Below are 25,613 nucleotides of genomic sequence, written 5' to 3'. Positions count from 1 at the left end.
ATCTTAGCTACGTGTAATTAACTAACTGATACTACAAACACATATACATACATATGCCTTGTGGCAATCTTAGCCTGCTAAACTTGTATTTTACTGGAATTACATCACACTATCTCATGGAGTAAGTACATAGTAACGCACAACAAGCTATTTCTACCAAGTAAAATCTTTTTCTTTTTTCTTTTTTTGAGTTTTAGTAATTTCACCACTAAAGTATTTGCTTTGCCAGTGAATTGCTGCTAAGGACTGGTAAATTGGTTACACTGCCTGGCTGTCAATCATACCACAGCTTCTGTTACTTTCTGGTTTGTTTTGCACAGTGAAACTAAACTCAAGAGGCAGCAATTGCTCAGAACACCTGCCTTGCAAAGACTTCTCATTGAGCTGCATTGGGAAGTCTGTGATTGGACAGCCACTGAAAGTCTGGTGGGGTTATAAGGTTAGGGCTTGCAAAACCTGCAGGCAAGAGACATGCAGCTTTGGAAAGCTGTTTTAGATATACCCCAGTAAAAACGTGCATAATTAAATTGGGAAAATGTATAGTTAATAATGATGACATGCTGTTGGTACTGAAGTACTTAAAAAGACTTGCAAAACTGCCAAATCAATATCTCTTTTTACACATGGCAGAATATTTTGAAAACTACCTAAATTAATTGCAAGCTAAATACTATTTCAGCCCATTGCAGACCTCCCAACTGTCCTGATTTCAGCAGGTCAGACTATGCTTTAGTGTCTTGTCCCTACAATCCCAAATGTGTTTCCTGGTGTCCAGAGGCTTTTAATGTCCAGAGGCTTTTAATCCCAAATGTGTTTCCTGGTGTCAAGAGGCTTGTCGGGGGTCCTTAACTATAGACTGAACAAATAGTCTCGGGGGAGGTAGTAAAATATCAAGGGATGTAGTAATAAGGAACACACTTCAATTGTGAATGCCATAAGGTAGTGTCCTTTAGCACATCAAGGTAAATAACACTAACATCAACAAGAAGTGCAAAGGTGCAGATGACTAATAGTGTCCTCTTAATTGTTATATCAGCATAAACATTGTGCATGCATACAGATGAAAGATGACTAAATAAATTACATGTTTTGCACTTAAATGGTATTGTGTCAACACCCCAATAGGGGAGCTTAACCCCTTAAGGACCAAACTTCTGGAATAAAAGGGAATCATGACATGTCACACATGTCATGTGTCCTTAAGGGGTTAAAGCTATTTGCAATACTCCCCTGCCCCTCCACACCCCCCACCCACATCTGTGTATTAGTACTTTTAGTACTTGTCTGCTGTATTTTTTTTTTACTATACTTCTTAATAGTAACAAATAATGAAAAGCATATATGCGTGCGATCTGTGATGAACATCAGTGTTTCACAGATTCTAGATTTGTACTTACATATTCCTGAGTAAAATCTATAAGGTTTTGCAGATCAATATCATCTCTGTAAGCTCTGATGTTGCTGTTAATGAACAAGTTCAGTTGGTCTTTAATCCAGTCTTTGAAGACAAAAGCTAGAACACCAGCTGTAAGCTCCAGGAAGAAAATAATCCCCAGAAACACAGAAAACTGCAAAGAAGAATGCTAGATTACACATATAATGCATGAATGTATGCACAAGTATATAGGCATAGAATCACATGCACAGAGTCACATTCACACTCAGTCACAGACACACATATTTACAAACAGTCACAAAGAATGCCTTCTCAAAGTCATCAAATCCATAACAGTTATAAAGCCACGGGTTTATTTGGTGGTTGGGGAAGCAGGTACTTCTTGCTTCCCCCCCCCCTCTGCATACCTTCACTATCAGGCAGCACGTACCAGCGGCATATAACCTCCCCGGCTGCCTGTATGATTGTTGTACCTTTCTTCCTTAAAGATCAGATAAGAGGCTTTTTACCTAGGCTCCATGCAGCCATGCTACAGAATGACATACTGATGACGTGTGCCGATGCGGCCATGGCCAGATTAAGAGCCCAGTGGGCCTGGTGCTGACAATTATGATGGGCCTAATTACAAAATCTTATTGAGCAAAAATACTAAAACAGTCCTACCTCCCGATCGTCATGTATCTCATGGAGATGGTGCTGAAGGGAAACTCATAGGATGCAGCTATGAGAAAACATATACCCTATGCTAATCTCATGCTTTCATCTTTCAAGTAAATCCATGCCCCCTAGCAGCAGTGTCCAGTAAAGCAGGAAGTCTATGGATGGGGTAAAAGGGTGGGCCATTGACGCAAATCACATAACCAGAACTGCTGAAAGGGGCGAACACAAAAAGGGGGCATGTCTGTGTCCCCATGTCTCCCAGTCCCTTAGTGTCTGTATCCCCATGTCTCCCAGTGTCCCCATGTCACTAGGACACTAGGGGATAATAAGAGACATTGGGACACTGAGATACTAGGGAACACTGCGAGACCTGGGGACACTAAGACACTTGGGGACACCGGGTGACTTTGAGACACGAGGGGACTATGGGAGACATGGGACTCTGAGACACTGTGATACATAGGGGACACTGTGATATATAGGGGACACTGGAGACTTGATAAAGACCTGGTTACAGGTCAAAACATTGCGGTGTCCAATAAACCTGCTTAAATCTATTACAGTGAGTGCCTGAGATTTTTTAGGAAACACTAAGACTCTAGGGACACTGGCACCCTACGGACACTGAGAGACACCAGGGACACTGGGAGACATGGGGATATTGAGATACTAGGAACACTGGCTGTAAGACATGGAGACACTGGGAGTGCCCCATGTCTCCCAGGTCTCAAAGTCGCCCAGTGTCCCCATGTCTCTGTGTCCCCTATTGTCCCCATGTCGCCCAGTGTCCCATAGTGTTTGTATCCCCATGTCTCCCAGTGTCACTTCGAGTCTTTGTCCCCATATCACTAGGACACTATGGGATACTTAGAGACATTGGGACACTGTGAGACACTAGGGGACATCGGGAGGGACATGGGGACACTGAGATACATGGAGACACTGGGAGACTAGGGGACTCTGGGGACACAGAGAAACCAGGGACACTGGGAGACATGTGGACACTGAGAGACTAGGGGCCACTGGGAAACATGGGGCTACTGTACCCCTAGTGTCTCAGGGTCCTCATGTTCCCCAGTGTCCCAATGTCTCTCACTGTCCCCATGTCTCACAGTTTCCCCTAGTGTATCAGTGTCCCCAGGTCTCCATGTGCTCCCTAGTGTTTCAATGTCACCAAGTATGCCTATGTCTCCCAGTGTCCCCAAGTCTCTCACCCTCCCCATCTCTCCCAGTTTCCCCTAGTGTCTGTGTCCACAGGTCTCCCAGTGCCCCCTGGTGTCTTAGTGTTCCCAAGTGCCCCTATGTCTCCCAGTGTCCCCAAGTCTCACAGCTTCCCCTAGTGTCTGTGTCCCCAGGTCTCCCAGTGCCCCCTAGTGTCTCAGTGTTCCCAAGTGTCCCTATGTCTCCCAGTGTCCCCTAGTGTCTCAGTGCCCCCTAGTGTCTGAGTGGCCCCATGTCTCACAGTGTCCCCAAGTGTCTCAGTGTCCCCTAGTGTCTCCCAGTGTCCCCTAGTGACTGTGTTCCCATGTCTCCATGCAGCCTTTCCCTCCATCCCTCACTTTCATGAGCTTTGGCTGTATCTGCAGGCTCAGAGCTGCTGTCTGGACTCTCTGTGCAGAGATGCTATCCCACGGATCAGTGAGTAGAGAGAGGCAGAGTGGGAGATGCTGTAACTTCTTTTCCCTGCCTCTCTCCACACAAACAGCGACCCCTACTGGCTGGCGCTGGTATTGCAGAATAATCTCTGTTTATACTGAGACTGACATTTGTATTGCTGGTATTACTGCAATACAGGCACCGGCTAGGCAGTCTAAAATACCTAAGAAATACTTCTGAGAAATACCTAGCAACCATAAGAAATACCTGGCAACCCTAAGAGTACTGTGTACAAAAAAATAAAAATAAAATATATATATATATATATATATATATATTTTTTTTTTTTTTTTAAATCCTTATGCCTATTTCATGGGCTTGGGCCTGGAGCTGCAGCTCCATCAGCCCCCATGTTAATCCGGCCCTGGATGCGGCCCATCCCCCCGCTTCTCTCTTGGTACACTGCTGCACAAGTTTGTTAGCTGTAGCATTCTACAACGTTTAACTGATTTAAAGCATATACTGATTGTTCAAAAACAATCATGTTAATTAAACTCAAATTATAATATGTATATATAAAAAAAAAGATACATTATAAAAACTACAAAAAAAGGAAGTCAAGCTTCAGCCTTCTTGTTCTACAAGGGAAACGACGGGACGTGTAACAAATATTCCTCACACGACTCATTACTCCTCTACACTTAAATACTCCAACCTACTGAGCAAGGACGGAGTAGATTAACTTGACATATTCAGTGAACTTCCCATCACTTCCTCCAAGAAGTTTTCCTCTGTGAGACTGTCAGCAACATACCACTTCTGCTACTTACTGGAGAGATGGACATTGAGAATTTATGGGAACTCCGTACCCACCACAATTTGCCGCACATTTTTGTCACATTTCAGAGTTCATCAACTCTTCAACAGCTGGCCAGAACCACAATTATTAACTGCTGTAAAAGACTCAAAGAATGCTATGTATCCTTTACTTCACATACTCTTGTAATGTTCTTCATAGATGCTGCCCTAACCCTACACAGCTTCTTTTATTAATTTTCTAGTACATACAATGTATTTTGTAGAAGTATTATGGCTGTATAACCACCCACTTGGCCTGGCAGTAGATGAGACCAGGTATCTTCTCATGTAAATACTTAGGTTCCTGATATTACTTATGCTACAGATTTTACCACCCGAACTCTCCCTTCCCCCACTGTGGGGAGAAAGGTTCTGTAGATGATAGACGCCTCTAGTTTGGGACATCTTTTATGCCCTTACTATATTTCTCCCTTCAGCAGATTATCAAAAAGCCTGTTGATACGGACCAGTGACTTTTAAAAGAATTTCTGTAAATGTCAAAGGCCTAAACAATCCCAATAAAGACACCTATTGTTTTAGTAATTGAAGAGGATGAAGGTGGTTATCGCCTTCATTGAACAGACCCATATACCCAAAACATCTATTTCTCTAGGGGACAGGAACTTTGATAGGGCATAAACTTCCGGATCATTCCACAACATCATGGTGTTGACATTCTAATCCATAAAAAAAAAAAAAAGGCACTTTACAAGTGAATCCTGCACTAGTACTCTTCACAAGGAAATGTAATAGTCATACTTTATACCTATTGCTTTGATATGCTCCCTACTCTGCAGATAGGCAATTACAGAATTAATTTCAACATTAGTGAGCCTTTAACAAGAGATATGCAGAGAAGGCAGAGATCCCACTCAAGTTAATAATTACACACCAATCTAACCTGATATCCAAGATGCCAATATCTTAAAATCCCACATTGCCAAGAGCAAACACACATAATTAATAGGGTTATTCACTCAATTGTGAATTTAAGGTGAATTGATAGAATTTTAAATGCAAGGTCAAAGTAGCTCAATTGGACTAATTCTCTAAGTCAGCTATGCTTTCAGTTCGGCTACTCCGACTCACTTTTAATTCTCACTTAATTCAATTTACAGAACAGGAGATAAAAATTCTCAAAGTAAGTTAATATCCAATTACAAATTAAACCATTTTGTTTTCATGCGGGCTGTGTTAGTCACAACCAGGGGCTGCATAAACAGAAACAAAATTGATTCAACGCCTACATGGCAGAAAATTGAGCAGTGAGACTTCAGAGGCATGATCTATACACCCAAACTGCTTCATTATGCTTAAGTTGTTTTGGTGACTATAGTATTCCTTTAAGTAATTCAATTACATTGCAGAGAATTCCTTTCTTCCTTCACATCATGTGCAACCCTAATAGGGTCCGAGGATGCGGAGACCTCTGCTGTTATATAACTGTAACGGGGGATGCAAAATCACATGACTAAGCACATAATGACATTTTCTATAATCCTAGTAGGGCCAGAGAATACCAAGTGCTGGCTCGATTATACCAACTTGGCCAGAGAATAACCAGTCCTCTTGCCCTATACTTCTATTAGAGGCAGAGGATGCTGTATACCTAATAGAGTCAGGTGCCCAGTTCTCAGTCCTCATAAATAATGGGGCAAGAGAATGCTCAGTTTGCTGCCTCTATTATCCACACAGGCAACATCATAGACCTATATAAAACAAGGCTAGATAAACCTTAAGCACAATCCTTAAAGTAATGCAGACTTAGTAAATAAATTCTTATCCATTAAACAAAAAAATAAGCATGAAGTATAGTTGGCTGATATAGTGTATCAATATCAAAGCAACAGTTTCTCTTTGTTAGCAAAAATAAAAAGAAGGGGACATATTGAAAAACAGAGGTTAATGGTATTATCGGTTATTTTTCTAGGAGAGCTAGTCAACTCCGTAAGAACAAGGTAAAACAAATTAATTTATTGAGCTGTTAGGCTGGTTAATTGTGATGATAAAGTCTCCAAGGGTAGCGTGAGAAGAGAGAAAGTGAGCCATTACACTGTTTCAATGGTGCATATTGTCATCACCACTGTAAACCTAACCCCAAACATTTAAATCTTACTCTGTCAGGGTACCTGAAGTCTCTACCTCGGAGGAGGTTAGACTTTCAAACGACCGTCCTCTCAGGGGGGCTGATTCACCCAATCCTCACAGCTCTCATAGCCGTTTACACGCCGGCCGCGATAGCCCCGCTTCCTTTTATGACGCGGCGCTCAGGAGCCGAAGTCATGTTGGCAATCATGTCCCGACCTGTCAATCCAGTTCCGAACAACGAATCAGGGCTCGGCAAGGGCGGAGTCATCAATTAAAGAGCCATGGTATAAAATAGGGATGTGTGTAATGGTTCATTGCCCTGTCGTAGTTCTAGCTTGTCTGGTCACTTAGTGCTCTTATTACTGTTTGTCTTTTTGGTTCTGACTCGGCTTGTACTTTCGTTCCTGCTTAACTCTCGTGTCCTTTGACCTCGGCTCGTCTCTCGCTTACCTGTTCTCTCGTTCCCTCGACCTCGGCTTGTCTCTGACCATTCTTTGCTTTCTCCTTACGTTAGTCCGGCCATTCTAAGGTCCGGTATACGTACCTAGCTCCTGTTTGTATTCTGCGTGTTGGATCCCTGTCCCGATCCTGACATTACGACAGGGCCAATGGATCCTGCAGGTACAAACGCTCAGATTGGTTCTCCTGACTCGAGATTTGAAGCCATGGACCATAGAATGGACCAGATGGCTCTGGCGCTGCAAGCATTGCTATCCCATCCTAGTAATCAATCAGAGGAGATGCGTACACCACCCATCTCTCTTGTTAATACAGGCCTAGAGGTAGCCACAGTGGGAGCCTCTTCCTGTGTTACTTCCCCTTTACGCTATGGCGGTTCTCCGGATACCTGTCGAGGTTTCCTAAACCAGATAGGGATTCATTTTGAATTACAACCTCGCGCCTACCCTACAGACAGGGCGAAGGTTGGATTCATAATCTCGTTACTCATTGACAAAGCTCTTAGATGGGCTAACCCTCTGTGGGAAAATGATAATCCAGTAGTCTATAATTATAATGCATTTGTCACTACTTTTAGGAGGACTTTTGACCCTCCAGGAAGAAAGGCCAGTGCAGCTGTACTACTATTACGTCTTAGACAGCATAGCCAAACCCTTGTGGATTATGCGTTAGAGTTCAGATCCTTGGCGGCAGAGGTCAAGTGGAATGAACAGGCCTATATGGACGTATTTCTGAACGGATTATCAGATGAGATCCTAGACGAGGTTGCCACTAGAGATCTTCCTGAAAATTTGGAAGAATTAATTTAATTTATTTCTCGAATAGATGAACGCATGAGACAGAGGCAGAACACTCGAGATAGAACTCATAGACCTTCCTTAAGACTAGCTCCCGCATTTCAGAATTCTGAATCTACAACCCTAGCTCTCCCAGAACCTATGCAAATAGGTAACACTCGTCTCTCAGAAAGTGAAAGACAATACAGGAGAAGGGAGGGTTTGTGTATGTATTGTGGAGTAAGAGGTCACCTACGCCTAAATTGCCCTAACCGTCTGGGAAACGCTCGCACCTAAGTTTCTCAAGAGGACAGGCCTTGGGTGTTTCTATCTTGTCCTCTACATATGATTACAAGGATAATAGGCTTCTGTTACCTGTTTCTTTAGCTTGGGAAAAGGGAGTACTTAATGCTATGGCATTGATAGATTCCGGAGCAGCTGAAAGCTTTATTGACCAAGCCTTTGTAACAAACCACTCTATCCCATCTCAGCTAAGGGATACACCCTTGGCCGTTGAGGCCATAGATGGTAGACCATTATCAGACCCTGTTATTTTTCGTGAGACTATACCAGTTAAGTTAACCATTGGTATTCTACACGAGGAGGGAATATCTCTCATGCTTATCTCATCTCCTTCAGTTCCCATAGTCTTGGGGTATCCCTGGCTTAAGAAGCATAACCCTATTATTGATTGGGAACAAGGTGAGATAGTCTCCTGGGGTCAGGGTTGCCAGAGAGGTTGTTTACAGAAAATCTCGCCGGTTTGCGTAGTTGACGCACCAAGTAACTCTAACCAGTCCACAGATTTACGGATACCATCTCAGTACCTGGATTTAAAGGCAGTCTTTGATAAAAAGAGGGCTGATACTTTACCCCCACACAGGTCCTTTGACTGTAAGATTCGACTCCTGCCTGGTACTATGCCTCCGAGGGGTACTGTATATCCTCTATCCACTAAGGAGAACTTAGTCTTAGAGGAATACATACGGGAGAACCTAGACAAGGGATTTATTAGACGATCCTCTTCTCCAGGCGGGGCCGTTTTTTTTTTTGTAGATAAGAAAGACGGCACTCTACGGCCTTGCATTGATTATCGGGGCTTGAATAAGATAACGATCAGAAATGCTTATCCTATTCCCTTGATTACTGAGCTATTTGATAGTCTGAAAGGCTCCAAGATTTTTACCAAGTTAGATCTGAGGGGAGCTTATAACTTGGTGAGAATTCAGCAGGGTGATGAATGGAAAACGGCCTTCAATACCCGGTATGGCCACTATGAGTATACGGTAATGCCCTTCGGGCTTTGCAATGCTCCTGCAGTATTCCAGGACCTAATTAATGAGGTTCTTAGGGAATTTCAACATGAATGTGTTATAGTTTATTTGGATGATATACTAATACACTCTAGAGAGCTTGAGACTCACCACAAACAAGTCAGAAGGGTATTGCGTAAGCTTCTACAACATGGTTTGTACTGCAAATTGGAGAAGTGTAGCTTTGACCAATCTCAGATAAACTTTCTTGGTTACGTTATTTCTGGAGACGGGTTTAGGATGGACCCGGTTAAACTCCAATCAATCTTAGATTGTCCATTGCCCAAGGGACTCAAGGCCATTCAGAGGTTTATCGGATTCTCCAATTATTATAGGCGCTTCATTAAGGGGTACTCGTCTGTTATTGCTCCTATTACCAATATGACTAGACAGGGTGCTGATACCAAGACCTGGTCTCCTGAGGCGCTTGTTGCTTTCAGAACTCTCAAGGAACAGTTTGCCTCAGCACCGATATTAGTTCATCCTGACACCTCTTTGCCTTTTTTACTCGAGGTAGACGCCTCAGAGACAGGTATAGGCGCTATCTTGTCCCAAAGGTTAGGTTTGAATAAACCGCTGCACCCATGTGTTTTTTTTTTCCAAGAAATTGTCTGGGCCTGAAAGCAGATATGATATTGGTGACAGGGAACTATTAGCGGTCATTATGGCTTTAAAGGAGTGGAGACATTTGTTGGAAGGGACTTTACACCCGGTTACTATTTTGACGGATCACAAGAATTTGTCATATATAGGGGAAGCCAAGCGCTTGTCCGCCAGGCAGGCTCGTTGGTCTTTGTTCCTTACTCATTTCAACTACGTGCTCACTTATAGACCTGGTTCTAAGAACTCTAAGGCTGATGCATTGTCCCGCCAACATGAACCTTCTACTATGTCTGATATGGTTTTTTCTTCTGTAGTTCCCAAGTGTAATATTGTTGCCAACACGAGCATCAAGATTCACTCCCCGTTGCTTGCTGAGATCAAGAAATTACAGCATCTGGCTCCCAGACTTGTTCCTGGGGATCGGTACTTCGTTCCTCCTGAACTCCAACTGGAACTGATGCAGTGTTTTCATAACAGTAAATTTGCCGGACACCCTGGCATACGCAAGTCGTGTTCTCTGATTTCTAAAGATTTCTGGTGGCCTTCGTTACGTAAGGATGTTAAGGACTTCGTCAGGGCATGTGATGTCTGTATGAGGACTAAACAACCTCATACGCTTCCATGTGGGCTTTTGCACCCCCTAGAAATTCCTGAGAAACCATGGTCTTGTTTGGCTATGGACTTCATTGTCGATTTGCCTGTTTCTAAAAAACATACTGTTATCCTCACGGTGATTGACAGGTTTACTAAAATGGCTCATTTTGTACCCCTGCCTAAATTGCCCTCTTCTCCCGAATTGGCTGAGATTTTCCCCTTTCATAATATTGTAAAGCGCTGCAGAATTAGTTGGTGCTATATAAATACCAATAATAATAATAATAATAATTATAATAACCTTAACCTTAAGGTTAGGGGTTGAAGAATTATCATACCAAATATAAATGCTGTGTTATAAGGACAATAGTGCTGCATATATCCATAATGAGTGTACAGTAAGGTATTAAAATGTACTAGAAAAAAGAGAGGGGGTGGAAGCTAAAGGGAAACACTCTTAGTGGGGTTAACCCACGAGACACTACCAAAGTAGTAAAAAAGGACAATATGCAGAAACCTGAGTGCCCCAGAACAATATAGAAAATAAAAAATAACTTTAATAGAATACACGTAAAATTAAAAAAGCTGAGTGCACCAAGCACAAAGATGTACAGCTTAAAAACCACAGCGCTGAAAAAATACATATCTCTCAATCAAGTGCATTCGCTGTGATAATGTGAATAACTACAATCAGCGCTATTGAGAGTAAAGATAAATATTGTGTTCAAATCAGTGAATAAATATAATTAGGTAGAGATATAGGAATATGTGTAGTCCCTAATACAGACAACACTAAAGCTGGAACCAAAAGTAAAGAAGTACATATTTGGTCAGCAATTACAGCCCATGGTGTTGCAATATGATAAATATATGGGATGCGTTGTAATGTTACTCATAAACTGCAAAGCCTAAAATGGCCACACATGAAGGACCACACATGAAGCTGATCACGATAAATCCCTTACAGTGTTTTAGTTTTATAAAACAAATGGTAATAGGGTGAAACTAAAAAATATGCCTATATCTGAACATAAGAGGAACACAATTAATCTCTAAATATAATTAAACATATAGTAAGATAGCTCAGAGGACCTGTTCAAAAGTTTTCAGTGTACCTCTGGTTAGTCAAGAATTGCAACAAGAATGTTGCAAAATGACGAATACATAGAATACCTTATCATGTTACACAGAAATGCAAAGCCTAAATGGCTGGCGAAAAAACACAGAGTATAGTAAACCTGTTAGTAAACTGTATAGTAAAGAATGGGGGGCTAGCCCCAAACGTCAGCTCGGTATATACGGCAGTGTAGTGGGAGATACGGAGGAAATGTGACGATAACTTATAAAAATCCCACACATAAAGTTGATACAGAGAGTCTCCGTTAACCCCTAAAGATGTTGCAAAATGATGGATACATGGTATACCTTTTCATGTTTCACAAAAATGCAAAGCCTAAGTTGCTGGCTGAAAAAACACAGAGTATAGTAAACCTGCTAGTAAATTGAATAATAAAGAGTAGGGGGCTTGCCCCAAACGCCAGCTCGGCATATGAGGCAGTGCAGTGGGAGATTCTGAGGAAATGTGGCGATAACTTATAAAGAGCCCACACATAAAGTTGATACAAAGAATCTCCGTTAGCCCCTGATGCGCGCTTTTCGTCCAAAACTCATCAGAGGGGAGCCGATATGTGGAGACTGTCCGACTATTTATCACACAAGAAGTATGCTGATAGGAGGATTCAATAAGCCCATTAATTCGAATTGGCCAATCACGAAGAAGTGAGATAAGTGACGTTGTCATTAACCCTATCGGGTCTAAATGGAACCACAGAAAGGGGTGATAGCAAAAAAATTACATCTAATAACTGACAGGGTATGCAGGGTACCGGCATAAGTAGAGGGTGAAGAAAAGATTGTTAATCACTCGTGTTGAATTATTCCAATAGCCTAATAGTTTGGGGAATGATAATGAGAATTCTACACTATAAAACAAAATGCCAATAATTATGGATGCTAAGATAAATGTCCCTGCCAATCCTGTCCATCTAGAAGGTTAACACTTTAATGTCCTAATGTATGATTAAAGGGAGTGCCTGACATAAGGACCTTCAGAGTGGGAATAACTAAAAATGGAAAATAACGGGAAGAGATGAAAGAGAAGGAAGAAAATAACTATATACAGTAACTGGGATAATGCCCTACTCTAATTACAATAATGGCTAGCCTACAAAAAGGCTAAGAAGATTGGGACGAAACGCGCGCGTCAGGGGCTAACAGAGATTCTTTGTATCAACTTTATGTGTGGGCTCTTTATAAGTTATCGCCACATTTCCTCCGAATCTCCCACTGCACTGCCGTATATACCGAGCTTACGTTTGGGGCAAGCCCCCTACTCTTTATTATTCAATTTACTAGCAGGTTTACTATACTCTGTTTTTTCCGCCAGCAACTTAGGCTTTGCATTTTCGTGAAACATGAAAAGGTATACCATGTATCCATCATTTTGCAACATCTTTAGGGGTTAACAGAGACTCTCTGTATCAACTTTATGTGTGGGATTTTTATAAGTTATCGTCACATTTCCTCCGTATCTCCCACTACACTGCCGTATATACCGAGCTGACGTTTGGGGCTAGCCCCCCATTCTTTATTATACAGTTTACTAACAGGTTTACTATACTCTGTGTTTTTTTGCCAGCCATTTAGGCTTTGCATTTCTGTGTAACATGATAAGGTATTCTATGTATTCGTCATTTTGCAACATTCTTGTTGCAATTCTTGACTAACCAGAGGTACACTGAAAACTTTTGAACAGGTCCTCTGAGCTATCTTACTATATGTTTAATTATATTTAGAGATTAATTGTGTTCCTCTTATGTTCAGATATAGGCATATTTTTTTAGTTTCACCCTATTACCATTTGTTTTATAAAACTAAAACACTGTAAGGGATTTATCGTGATCAGCTTCATGTGTGGTCCTTCATGTGTGGCCATTTTAGGCTTTGCAGTTTATGAGTAACATTACAACGCATCCCATATATTTATCATATTGCAACACCATGGGCTGTAATTGCTGACCAAATATGTACTTCTTTACTTTTGGTTCCAGCTTTAGTGTTGTCTGTATTAGGGACTACACATATTCCTATATCTCTACCTAATTATATTTATTCACTGATTTGAACACAATATTTATCTTTACTCTCAATAGCGCTGATTGTAGTTATTCACATTATCACAGCGAATGCACTTGATTGAGAGATTTATATTTTTTCAGCGCTGTGGTTTTTAAGCTGTACATCTTTGTGCTTGGTGCACTCAGCTTTTTTAATTTTATGTGTATTCTATTAAAGTTATTTTTTATTAAAATGTACTAGATCTACATATTATATATATATATATTATATATTATATAGCCTCGAATAAATGAACTGAGGCTATTATTAAGTCGACCTATATGAAGATGAGTGAAGGATGCTGGATGGGTGACGTACCGATTTTATTAGTATAAAACGCTACTAATGCTACAATTAAGCAATAACAAAACAATGTGTTATTGTGTTTCGCAGGTCAAAGCTATTGAATGAACCATTATAAAGACACGCATAGACTGGCAAAGTCATATGGCAGGAGCTTCTGCATGCACTAAAAAAGAAATAATGTTCACAGATATGAATGCACTAATGAAGAAAAAAAAAGAAAAAAAAGCAATGTTCCAATAACTATAATATGTACTTAAATCATACTACCAATACTTTGTAATTGCAGCACTTATAAATCCTAAAAAATATCAAAATGCATCAAATGTTCCTTTGGGTGATTTAAATAAAATAAAGTAGATGCTTAAAAAGAGGCAAATTTCTGAGACAACAGCGAATAATGAATTCTCAAATAGCCTTTAATTGAATAGTAATTATGCTATCCCTGTCGATTGAATGAAGCACTAGTACAACAAAATTCACAGGAATACATTTTTGTAGGAATCTGTCCAATTCCTGACTTTATGTCACATATCACATTTTTTCTTTTGGAACAAGTGATGTAGCTGTAAAATGTTTTTTTTTTTTTTAAACTTCAGAGGAAAGGGATCAAAGTGAGCGCTACAATTTCTGCCTTGCGGCTGCTATCAGCCTCATTACATTCTGTTAGTGCACATCAGAAATTAAAAATGCACTAAAATGGTAAAGATGTTAGGAAAGTACATTGTGTTGGGCAATAACCTAACTAATGTAAAGAAGTTTATCCATAACATGGAGCAAGCTCTTGTCATAAAAAGTCCACTATCACAATGGTACAGTGAAGGTGCCGGAAAGCAGGTTTTATACATAGCATTGTTTCAAACCTCAGCCTTAAAGGGACACTGTAGGTACTGTATCTGCTTAATTTCATTAAACTGATTATAGTGTTCGGAGTTCCCAAGTTCCATAATTTCATTCAGCATTAAACAGTTTTTCATATTTTTATGTTTCAATGCTAAATTAGAGTCCTCAGCAGCCCCTCACCTCTGTGCTGCTGCGGCGAATGAGGAAGTATTAGCATGAGCAACAATGGGCAGCTATGATTGGCTGAGAGTGTCAGCTGTCTGTTTTTAGCCTATCAGAGCTCCAACTGACGGTATGAAGGGTATGACTACAAGGAAGTGTTTAATCTCTGCTTTGGCCACATCTCCAGAAGAGGCCGGATTGTGGGTGGCCTGGATCCCTTATTTAGTCTTAAACTGCTCTAAAATGATTTAACAGTGCCAGGGGACTCCAGGCATCATAACTAATTCAAAGAGATGAAATGATTATAGTGAGTACAGTGTCCCTTTAAGGCTCAATTCCTGGCAGTATCAACTTATCCTTTCATTCTCTCAAGGTTGATTGGATAAAAAGCATCATGGGAGGTGTAGTCCAAAACATCTGCAGTGCCGGGGGTTGCCTAATCCTGCCCTAGGGCAAAGGTAGGCAGCCTTTGGACTGCCAGATGTTGTGGACTATATCTCCCATAATGCTGACAAAGCATCAGGGCAGAGGTAGTCCACAACATCTGGAGTGCTGAAACTTAACTACCTCTGCCCTAGTGGTAGTGATATCCATAAACGTGACAGTATTTTGTTAGTGTATTCATTATATAGTGGATATTTTACCATAATTGAATGTACTAAACATCTGCATTTCTCCTCTGTGGTATGTAGAATAATTCCCTATAGTGTGTAGGGAATGTTAGCATACTATGCATAGTACGTATAGTATCATAACCTAGCAACTAGTAGTATTTTTGCATTATCTTTTTTTAACTGAACTTTTGTATTTGTATTTATTAGATTTAGTCAACTTTATCAATGTCAAGTAAGTTAAAACTGAACTTTCCTCCTTGGGAGCCAATATAATGTTAACAAAACTTGGCTCATAGGTTGCTTTGAGTAGGATGTTTTTGTCCTTACTTCAATTTATATTTTGGCATGAATAAGATGAAGTTTGTTGCCAGTTATTTGTTGCCAGTTGTTGCCAGTTATTCGTATTACATAACACAGCAACACAGGTATTTTGTGTTATAACAGAAACATTAATTCATCTCGAGACATAAAAATGCTTTTTCTCATTATGAAATGTGGACATTTTTAGTTTGGTGAAACCCTACATACACTACTTGCATTCGTATTCTGAAGAAAATGTTGCATTACTATTAATATTCACTACAAATATTAATAAGAATTAACTAATAACAAAAATAATGGAAGGCAGCCACAATTTTAACGTCATGACCTGGATCAATCCACATTCACCCACTATGCATCTTTGCAGCATTAAAGGTAATGACTTACAAATTTTAGAAGAAAGGTGTTTTCTCTAAGAGCTCCAATACATCCTGCAAATCCAAGGATGAACATGACCCCTCCGACAACAAGGAACAACCACACAGGGTCAAATCCACCAAGATCGGTAATGGAGGAGATGTTGGAAAGCACTCCCTATTAAGTAAAAGCAAATGTTCATATTAGTTTGATGCAAACAACAAATATATTATTAGCAATTATTACATCATATGATCCATTCTACAAGCTAATAATGGTAGTTATCAAATACATATGAATTGATTTTGTAATTGTCCAGATGTGTTATCTTGGCAGGCTACACCACAAAGAATGTCCTTTCAAGTGTTTAAAAAACAAAAAAAAAAAAAACAGTTAGAATGTTAAACATGGCTATTTTACTTGGAACCATGACATAAAATAAAGAAAAGAAAAAGAAAAAAAAAATGAAAGGTCAGTGCTAAAATGTTTAACCTTATTCAATATATATCATAGATGGACCTGAAGAGTATTTTTTATTTAATAGAGCAATGTTGTATAAAATTGTGTCTATCTTAAGTAGCACTGTTATGACTGCTTTCAGACCTAACTTTGAACAATGGATTGTTCAAATGTTCTCAAACACTGCCAAATTATCTGTCAAATTGACATCCTTGGTAGATGATGGATTTATAAACCGTATTATGCGACAAAACATGTATGCAAGTGTGTGAATAAATTGTGTGGAAATAATGGCTGCTTGGAAGAAAGGGACAGATAACTGGAAAAGGTCTGATTCTACTGAACTGACTTGGCTTACTTACTTATGGTAGGATAAAGAGTAATACTCTATCCATGTTCCACTCCATGCTTGCTGTATAAAGCAGTCATAAGAACACCAATGGCAACATGTAACCTTTGTGATCAGTGCACTTTCATTCTACAGGGAAATTACCGAAATTGACTGTCCCTATTAATCTGCATTCCATTATACTATGGTGCAAGGAGGTCACTGTATTCCTACATCAGAAAAGCCAGAGAAGGCTTTGAAGATCTGACACCGATATTGAGAATTATGTAAGAATGACGTGTCCTTCATGTAGTACTGCACTTTATGAGAGATGTACCTTCACATGTGACAGAGAATTGGAGGTTTCTTTTTCGAGTAAGTTTCCACCCATTTAGGTGATTGTATTGTGACAAATAACCTCAGGAAATAAGCTATAATGGAAATCCAAAATGTCCGTTTGAAATATTAATGGTTAAAGGATTGGTACCAAATGATATACTTGTACATTTAAAGAATTACAGAGTATCTTATCGCTGGAATAGAGAGAATGTACCCCATCAGTGTACTTGAAATTAAACAATTCATGGCACTCAACGTGGAAATGGTGGTAATTGAAATGGTAAGCATTAGGATGTACTGGACCAAAATTCCAATTTACAATACCCCCTTTTTTCAAATGACAAGGCCTTGATATGAAATGGTACTACCTTGTTTATCCACTTCAGTGACTACACTAATTGCCTGGAAAAAAGGACATCCACAGTATAATCACCCATTTAATTTGCAAATTCAAATATATAAGGTAAAAGTGGGGTTCATACAGTATTTCCCATCCAAAATATCCAAGTATGGAATTAAATTATATAAACTTTGTGAAATTGGTACTGAACCTTCTGGGTATGTGAGGGAAAAGGATATCCTCACGGTACCCAGATACAATAGGGACAAGTGGGAAAATGTATTAGACCTTATGAAACCCCTGTTAAACATGAGGTGCCATTTGAATATAGACAATTTCTACAAGAACCCCACTCCCGAAAATGCTGCACTGTTTTGAGACTTTGGCCTGTGGCATTATAAGAAAGAGTCCAACAGGTTTCCCATAGGCACTAGTAAAAAAAAAAAAAAAAAATTTAAAAATACTAAAAAATCCTTTACAGAAAATATGCAGGGTATTTTATTAGAGGGTCATAAGAGCAGAAACCAGTATTTACTGTCCTGACTGCCAGTTCCTCACAATTTAACGCAGACATGATTCCTGCCACTCATGGGTGGGGGCCTGAGGGGGGACGGGGACAATAGGACCCCCCTATTGTATTTTAGGGTCCCCACCCGCTGCTCAGGGGGGGCCAGGGGAAGGACAATAGGTGTCCCCCCACTCCATTTTCATTTAGGGCCCTCACCCGCCTCTCATGGGGGGCAGGGGGTAATATGTCCCACCTTCAGTTTAATAGCCCACACTCGCGTGGCACGGATGGGGGCTTGGGAGGGGGGATACTAGGGTTTATTTTGTTGTTTTTCTTAACAGTGAGCAGCCAATTTATTGTCTGCTCACTGTTTAGTAGACATGCCCCTACTCATGGTATAGCGAGTAGGGGAAGGATTTACCAATACTAAGTAATCTTTACTTAGCATTAGTAAATTTGGCTGAAAGACTATAACGGACCGTTTTGCACACAAGAGGTAAAAAACATTTAGGCTATATTCCCCTTTCCAATTGCCAGACAGCTACTGCAAGCACCAGTCTCCCGAACTGCAAACTACACGAATCCTCCAACTCCCGAACAGGACACACACGAACACTGGAAACAGCCGAACAGGAAAAGCATACAATCAGCTTACACTCCTGGCAATCAGCATACAATCCAATTCCCCCAATAACGAGACGACATTTCGTTTTGAGGGTCAAGCAGAACTGACTGTACTGGCACATACAGCCTCTTTTATTCACAATCTACACACATAGTACTGCCCACAGGGTTTTACAGAACAACCAATAACACACGTACATTACAGAAAATACTCCCAGCAATTATACACAAAATCCTCCCCTCTGCCTGTGATATAATTTTGGTACACAATGGGTTAACATAATTATCACAAGCAGGAAAAATACAGTTTTTATACATGTACTATAACTTTAAAAATATACGTCCAATCTTCAAAAATTACATATTCAGAATCAGCACACTTTAAACATAAACACTTTCAAAAATCAGACAAATCCATCCAGTAGATCAAAAGGTACCTGGGAGTCCTTTTTGACCGACCGCAAGCACATTTTCCTGCCCAAAACAGTTCCATAGATTTGGGCTGTGCGGTCGGTCTATTTTACACAGAAAAATGAATGCACGAACAGGGCTGCATCCCAAGTGCCAATTTAAAGCTGCAGAACCGCTCCAATACAATTTAAAGGGGCAGCAAGTCTTTTAAAAACCAATCTGCTAAATACTCTTTAACAGGCAATATCTTCCAGGGGCCATGGTCTTAAAGAGGCATTGTTCCCAAAAGTCACAGTATGTCCCCAAATGGTTCTTAAAGGGCCAGCAGCAGCATAATAAAATACAATATGCCCAAATACTGTATTTAATGGGCCAAATCTCCCAGGGGCCATAGTCAGCAGGCAAGAGGCGGGCAAACAGGCTTCTCCAATGCCCAGTGGCGAGTTTGGTTTCGCCACAAAGACCAATTTAGGTCTTTCAGCCTTTTGGTAGATAGCTCCCTGATACCGTGAAAATTAGGGAATTATCTACTAAGCGGCTGCAAGATGCAGCCGCGGCACAAATAGGATTGGCGTTTCATTCATTCAAATGAAATTCCGATCCGAACAAAGTCCCGAATTGCGTCCTAACATGAATGAACAAACTGTTTTCATTCTGTTAGGACGAAATTTGGTAGTTTTGCCAGCGCTATGGAATACTGTCAGGAAGCATTGCAAGATCACGGAGGAAAGATAAGAATTGTGGGAACATGTCTCTGACCACAGGAAACGGAGAACACTTTGCTCCTCCTCTGGTGAGAGACGGTTAGGCGTAGGAAACCTCCATAAGACAAAGTAGTCCCTACTTTGTCCTATATTTTAAAGAAAACTAGAGCAGACAGGAAGAAATGAAGAACAGATCCTGACAGAGGGAGAGAAGAGGAATCGATTAAAGAAAGGTAAGTTCAGCATGACAGTGCCGCTTTAACATCCATATATACTTGTCAAAAGGTACATATGGAGGTATTGCTGTATTCAGAAGATATAGCTGATTAACAAATTAAGGGCTATACAGTTGTAGCACACATAAGGTTTACAAAATATGCAGCAAAATTTCAATGTGTGTATAAAACAAAAGGCAGAAACACGCTTATTACCACTACACTTAGTAAAAACTAGTAAAAAAAAAATTCTAAATATGTTACTTTAGAAAATGGTAGTCTTTTGTGGGGTATGTGAACTAGCAAAGTGCTAGAATGCTCTAAAATTAGACATAGCTCCATCAACACCAGCGGCATCACTACGGTTGGTGTCACCCGGTGCGGTAACGCACGGTGCAGTGGCGTACACACAACCCATGGGGCCCCGGTGCGAAAACTGATCTTACTCTGCGCGGGCTGGGGCCGCAACACATGGCGGGCGGGCACCTGGTCGCAGGGCTGCGACCCGTGCGACCCGTGCGACCGCGGTATGTACGCCAGTGCATGCATAAACACATACACTTAAAGGACCACTACAGACACCCAGATCAAATCAGCTCAATGAAGTGGTCTGGGAGCCAGGTCTCTCTAGTTTTAACCCTGCAGCTGAAAACAGCAGTTTCAGAGAAACTGCTATGTTTCACTGAGGGTTAATCCATCTCTAGTGGCTGTCTCATTGACAGCCGCTAGAGGATTTTCTGCGATTCTCACTGTGAAAATCACAGTGAGAAGACGCTGAACGTCCATAGGAAAGCATTGAGTAATGCTTTCCTATATGGGCGGTTTGAATGCGCGCGTGGCTCTTGCCACGCATGTGCATTCGTAGCTGAGCGGCGGATCGGGACGGGAGATCCCCAGCGCCAAGGGAGCCCGGCGCTGGAGAAAGGTAAGTGCTTTAGACACACACACACACACTCTCATGAACAGACGCACACATTTACTGACAGACACACACTCAGTGACAGACGCACACAAACATACTCAGTAACAGACACACACACTAACACACTCTAAAACTAACACACTCACTAACACAATCACTCACACTAACACACTCACTAACACACTCACTAACACACACTCACTAACACACACTCACTAACACACACTCACTCACTCACACTCACTCACTAACACACTCACTCACTCAATAACACACTCACTCACTAACACACTCACAAACTAACACAAACTAACACTAACACACTCACTAACACACACTAACACACTCACTAGCACTAACACACTCACTAACACAATCACTCACACTAACACACTCACTAACACACTCACTAACACACTCACTAACACACTCACTAACACACTCACACTAACACACTCACACTAACACACTCACACTAACACACTCACACTAACACACTAACACTAACACACTAACACTAACACACTACCACTAACACACTCACACTAACACACTCACACTAACACACTCACACTAACACACTCTCTCACTAACACACACTAACACAAACTAACACTAACACACTCACTAACACACTCACTAACACTAACACACTCACATTAACACACTCACTAACACACACACACTCACTCACTAACACTCACACACTCACTAACACACTCACATTAACACACTCACTAACACACTCACTAACACTAACACACTCACTAACACACTCACTAACACTAACACACTCACATTAACACACTCACTAACACACTCACTAACACTAACACTAACACACTCACATTAACACTAACACACTCTCTCACTAACACACACACACACTAACACAAACTAACACTAACACACTCACTAACACACTCACTAACACTAACACACTCACTAACACTAACACACTCACATTAACACACTCACTAACACACACACTCACTCACTCACTAACACTCACACACTCACTAACACACTCACATTAACACACTCACTAACACTAACACACTCACTAACACACTCACTAACACTAACACACTCACTAACACACTCACTCACACTCTCACTAACACACTCACTAACACACTCACTAACACTAACACACTCACTAACACTAACACACTCACATTAACACACTCACTAACACTCACTAACACTCTCACTAACACTCTCACTAACACACTCACTAACACACTCACTCACTACCACTCTCACTAACACACTCACTAACACTAACACACACACACACTCACTAACACACTCACTAACACTAACACACTCACTAACACACACTCACACACACTCACTAACACACTCACTAAACACACACACACGTTTTTTCTGTTTTTTTTTTAATTTAATCCCCCCAGCCTCCTTACCTGTGTGAGAGCTGGGGGGATTCCCTGGGGTCCAGTGGTGTTGCTGGTCACCCGGCTGGCGGGCGCGCGAGGGAGCACTGTCCCCTGGGTGCTCCCTCTTCAGCTCCCTCGCGCGCCGCGTACTGATACCGGAGCCGGAAGATGACGTCATCTTCCGGCTCCGGTTTCAGTGCGGTGCGCGAGGGAGCTGAAGAGGGAGCACCCAGGGGACAGTGCTCCCTCGCGCGCCCGCCAGCCGGGTGACAGCAGGGCCAGCCTCGGGGGGCCCGGAGGTGGCCGGCTCCTGGGCCCCCCAGCAGAAGAGGCTGGCCCTGTGGGTACGACCCTGGTATGTACGCCACTGGCACGGTGTCACCCCAACCCCCTGAATAATATGTTTTTGGGTTGTTTTTTTTTTTTTTTTTTACTAATGTAACTCGGAAATCATAACTCCCATATAACGCTAAATGTAATGGCTATAGTGACATTAACAACTAGGAAACTTAAATGACCTTTAACCCCTTAAGGACACAGCTTCAAAAGCTTGTCTTACCCTTAACCCCTTAAGGACCAAATTTCGAATAAAAGGGAATCAAGATATGTCACACATGTCATGTGTCCTTAAGGGGGGACACAAGTCATTTTTGCATCTTTTGCTGTTTGTGTTCAAACACAATTTGCATCTCTGTAATTTATTGCACCAACACATATTATATACTATTTCTTAGAGGGCAAAAAGGACTTTAATTTGATGACACATATACATAGATAAATTCTCATTAATTATAAAAAAAAAATGCCAAAAAACGAAGGGAAAGAACATACCGTAGTTTTGGCAATAATAGTGTGTGCATAATATGTCCAGCTTACAAAAAATAAGTTCAAAATAAATTCATTTATGTGTCTTGCTTTATAGACTACATAATATGTGTAGGATTTCAGCTTATTTTGAAAGTCACAGGACACAAAATACAAGGGCTAAAATAAAATTTCGATGTGAAACAATTTTAGAAGTTGGTATGTTTGTCTTGTAGGTTAAGTAGCCATCACAGAAAACAAAATTGCCACATAAAAGTATATATTTATATAAAGTAGATATCACAGACTATTTACCTAAGGTTATTTTGACACTTTTAACATAGCCATTTCATCGCCAATCTTTGTCTAAATATTGGAGTAAAATTTAGTTTTTTCTCTATTTTGGCATTTACACATATAACAAGGTTTTTGTAATGTGTATTTCGTAAAGTTGGTGTATGCTATTCCTGCACAGAACCCCATATTGTGTTCAGCTACATCTGCTGAGTATAATGATACACCCATTGTATGCCTTTGGGACTATTCTGTGAATCTACATTGCCATATAAGAGACAAGGCTATTTCAGTTTCTATAGTTAGAATTTTCATAGATGGATTTGACGGGCCTATGTCTAATTTTGGGGTATTATAGCAGTTTGACTGTTCAAATAACCCCACAAAGGACTTTAATTTGATAAAGCAGACACCCCAGGGTATCTTATATGGCATATATTGTGCCTTAACTTGTCGACATTTTTCCAATTTATTCCAATGTTTGTGGTGAGGGGTACAGAAATTGCATTTTTACATACATGTTGCATTTTTGATATTTGGCACTGTCATAAAATCCCCCAAATTATGCTCCGTTACATCTTCTGAGTAAAACAATATGCCCAATGTATGACCTAGACACTATTTTGTGAAGTTACAGTGCTGTAAAAGAGACGTGTCAAGTTCAGATTTTCAAGTGTGAATTTTCATAGAGGGTTTTGATGCGTCCATGTCCCACTTTGGAGCACTTTAGCAGGCTACATATTCCAACTACACCATGAAGGCATACCATTTCTTAAAGAAGACATCCCAGGGTATTTCAAAATGCATATTTTAAACCTTGGCGTGGGATAATTTTTCCACTAGCTTGTACCAAATGTAGTGGTAATAATTATTTCTTTCTACCGTTTTGACACACAGAGTGATTTTGCACAGTATATTTTGCAAACCTTACGTGTGCTACGACTGTATAATACTTCATATGTTGCTCAGCTTTGTTAGCTGAGTACAGTAATACCCCCATATGTACCTTTGCCAGATATATGTGGATGGTGAAGGGGCACATTTGAGACGCAGCCATTCAGTTTTTTTCTAACGTTGAAGTTTTACGCTGTGCCCATGTTCAATTTTGGAGTAGTTTAGCTGGTTTGTTATTCAAACTACTCCACAAACGCATACCATTTTTTAAAAGAATACACCCTGGGGTATTTCAAAAGGCATATTTCTAAACTTAGCGTGGGATCATTTTTCCGCTGGTTTGTTCCAGGTGTAGTGGTAATGACCATTTTTTAATGTATTTTTTTACTCTTTTAAACTTTTTTACACTTTTAAAATTGTTATAATCTTTTTTTACCGTTAACCCCTTACTAGCAGTACTAACAGTAAATTCACCAATTTCCCATAACTCCCACCCACCCCACCTAGCAAAATATAACATTTTAAAATATTAAAATTAATTAATTAAATCAATTGAACCCCTGAGTGTTAATAAATAAATAAAAGTAACCCTCATGGGTTAAAAAATATATAAAAATCAGATCGCAGTATAATACTGTGATTTGTATTTTGATCACGGTAGGCAGTGATCAACTGGCAGGGAATGGGTTATTTTTTATTAGGATTGGGTAACTTTTTATACCGTTAACCCCTAGCTAGCCTAACACTAAATTCCCCACTAACTTCCACCCACTCCAGCTAGCTAAATATATCATTTTTAAATTTTTAAATTAATTAATAAAATAAATTTAACCCCCAAGGGTTAAAAAAATATAAAAAAATCAGATGATAGTAAAATGTAGTCCCTGCCAATTGACCACTGTAGTCAGTGATCAATTGGCAGGGAAGGGGTTAATTTTATTAAAGCAGGGGAAAGGGGGGTGGGATTTAACTTAAACTCAATTTTTTTACAGGGAGAAGCAGATCATCACTGATCCGTCTCCCTGCACTTCACACTGAGCGCGGAAAAGCAGCGACGCGGATCAGAAGTCCCTGCAGCACACGTGCTCGCTCTGGCAGGCTGTCAGAGCAATCACAGCTGCAGGGACAGCGCAATTGGGCGCTCCCGGTCTGCCTCGAATAACAATCTTGGGTTTATTTAGTAAATGACGGAAATATTCCGTCAAGGGTCCTTAACGCAAGGACAAGCTTGACGGAAAAATTTTGTTG

The 25,613-nt window shown here is 40.6% G+C and overlaps 1 protein-coding gene across 2 annotated transcripts in view; it reads right to left on the bottom strand.

Moving 5' to 3' along the window:
* Positions 1-25,613, bottom strand: part of TSPAN5 (tetraspanin 5) — a 212,806-nt gene that overhangs the window by 18,841 nt on the left and 168,352 nt on the right. The window contains exons 3-4 of one of the 2 annotated variants that reach the window (XM_063458609.1): positions 16,151-16,297; positions 1,398-1,583 (exon numbers count right to left, since the gene is read on the bottom strand). In XM_063458609.1, coding sequence (XP_063314679.1) covers positions 1,398-1,583; positions 16,151-16,297 — 333 coding nt within the window. The remainder of the gene's footprint in view (positions 1-1,397; positions 1,584-16,150; positions 16,298-25,613) is intronic. The other variant, XM_063458610.1, reaches the window with a different exon arrangement.

The sequence above is a fragment of the Pelobates fuscus genome, chromosome 6, assembly GCF_036172605.1.
Source record: "Pelobates fuscus isolate aPelFus1 chromosome 6, aPelFus1.pri, whole genome shotgun sequence".
Classification (NCBI taxonomy): domain Eukaryota; kingdom Metazoa; phylum Chordata; class Amphibia; order Anura; family Pelobatidae; genus Pelobates; species Pelobates fuscus.
Note: the sequence above shows the minus strand (reverse complement) of the source record. Positions and strands in the feature narration are given on the sequence as shown.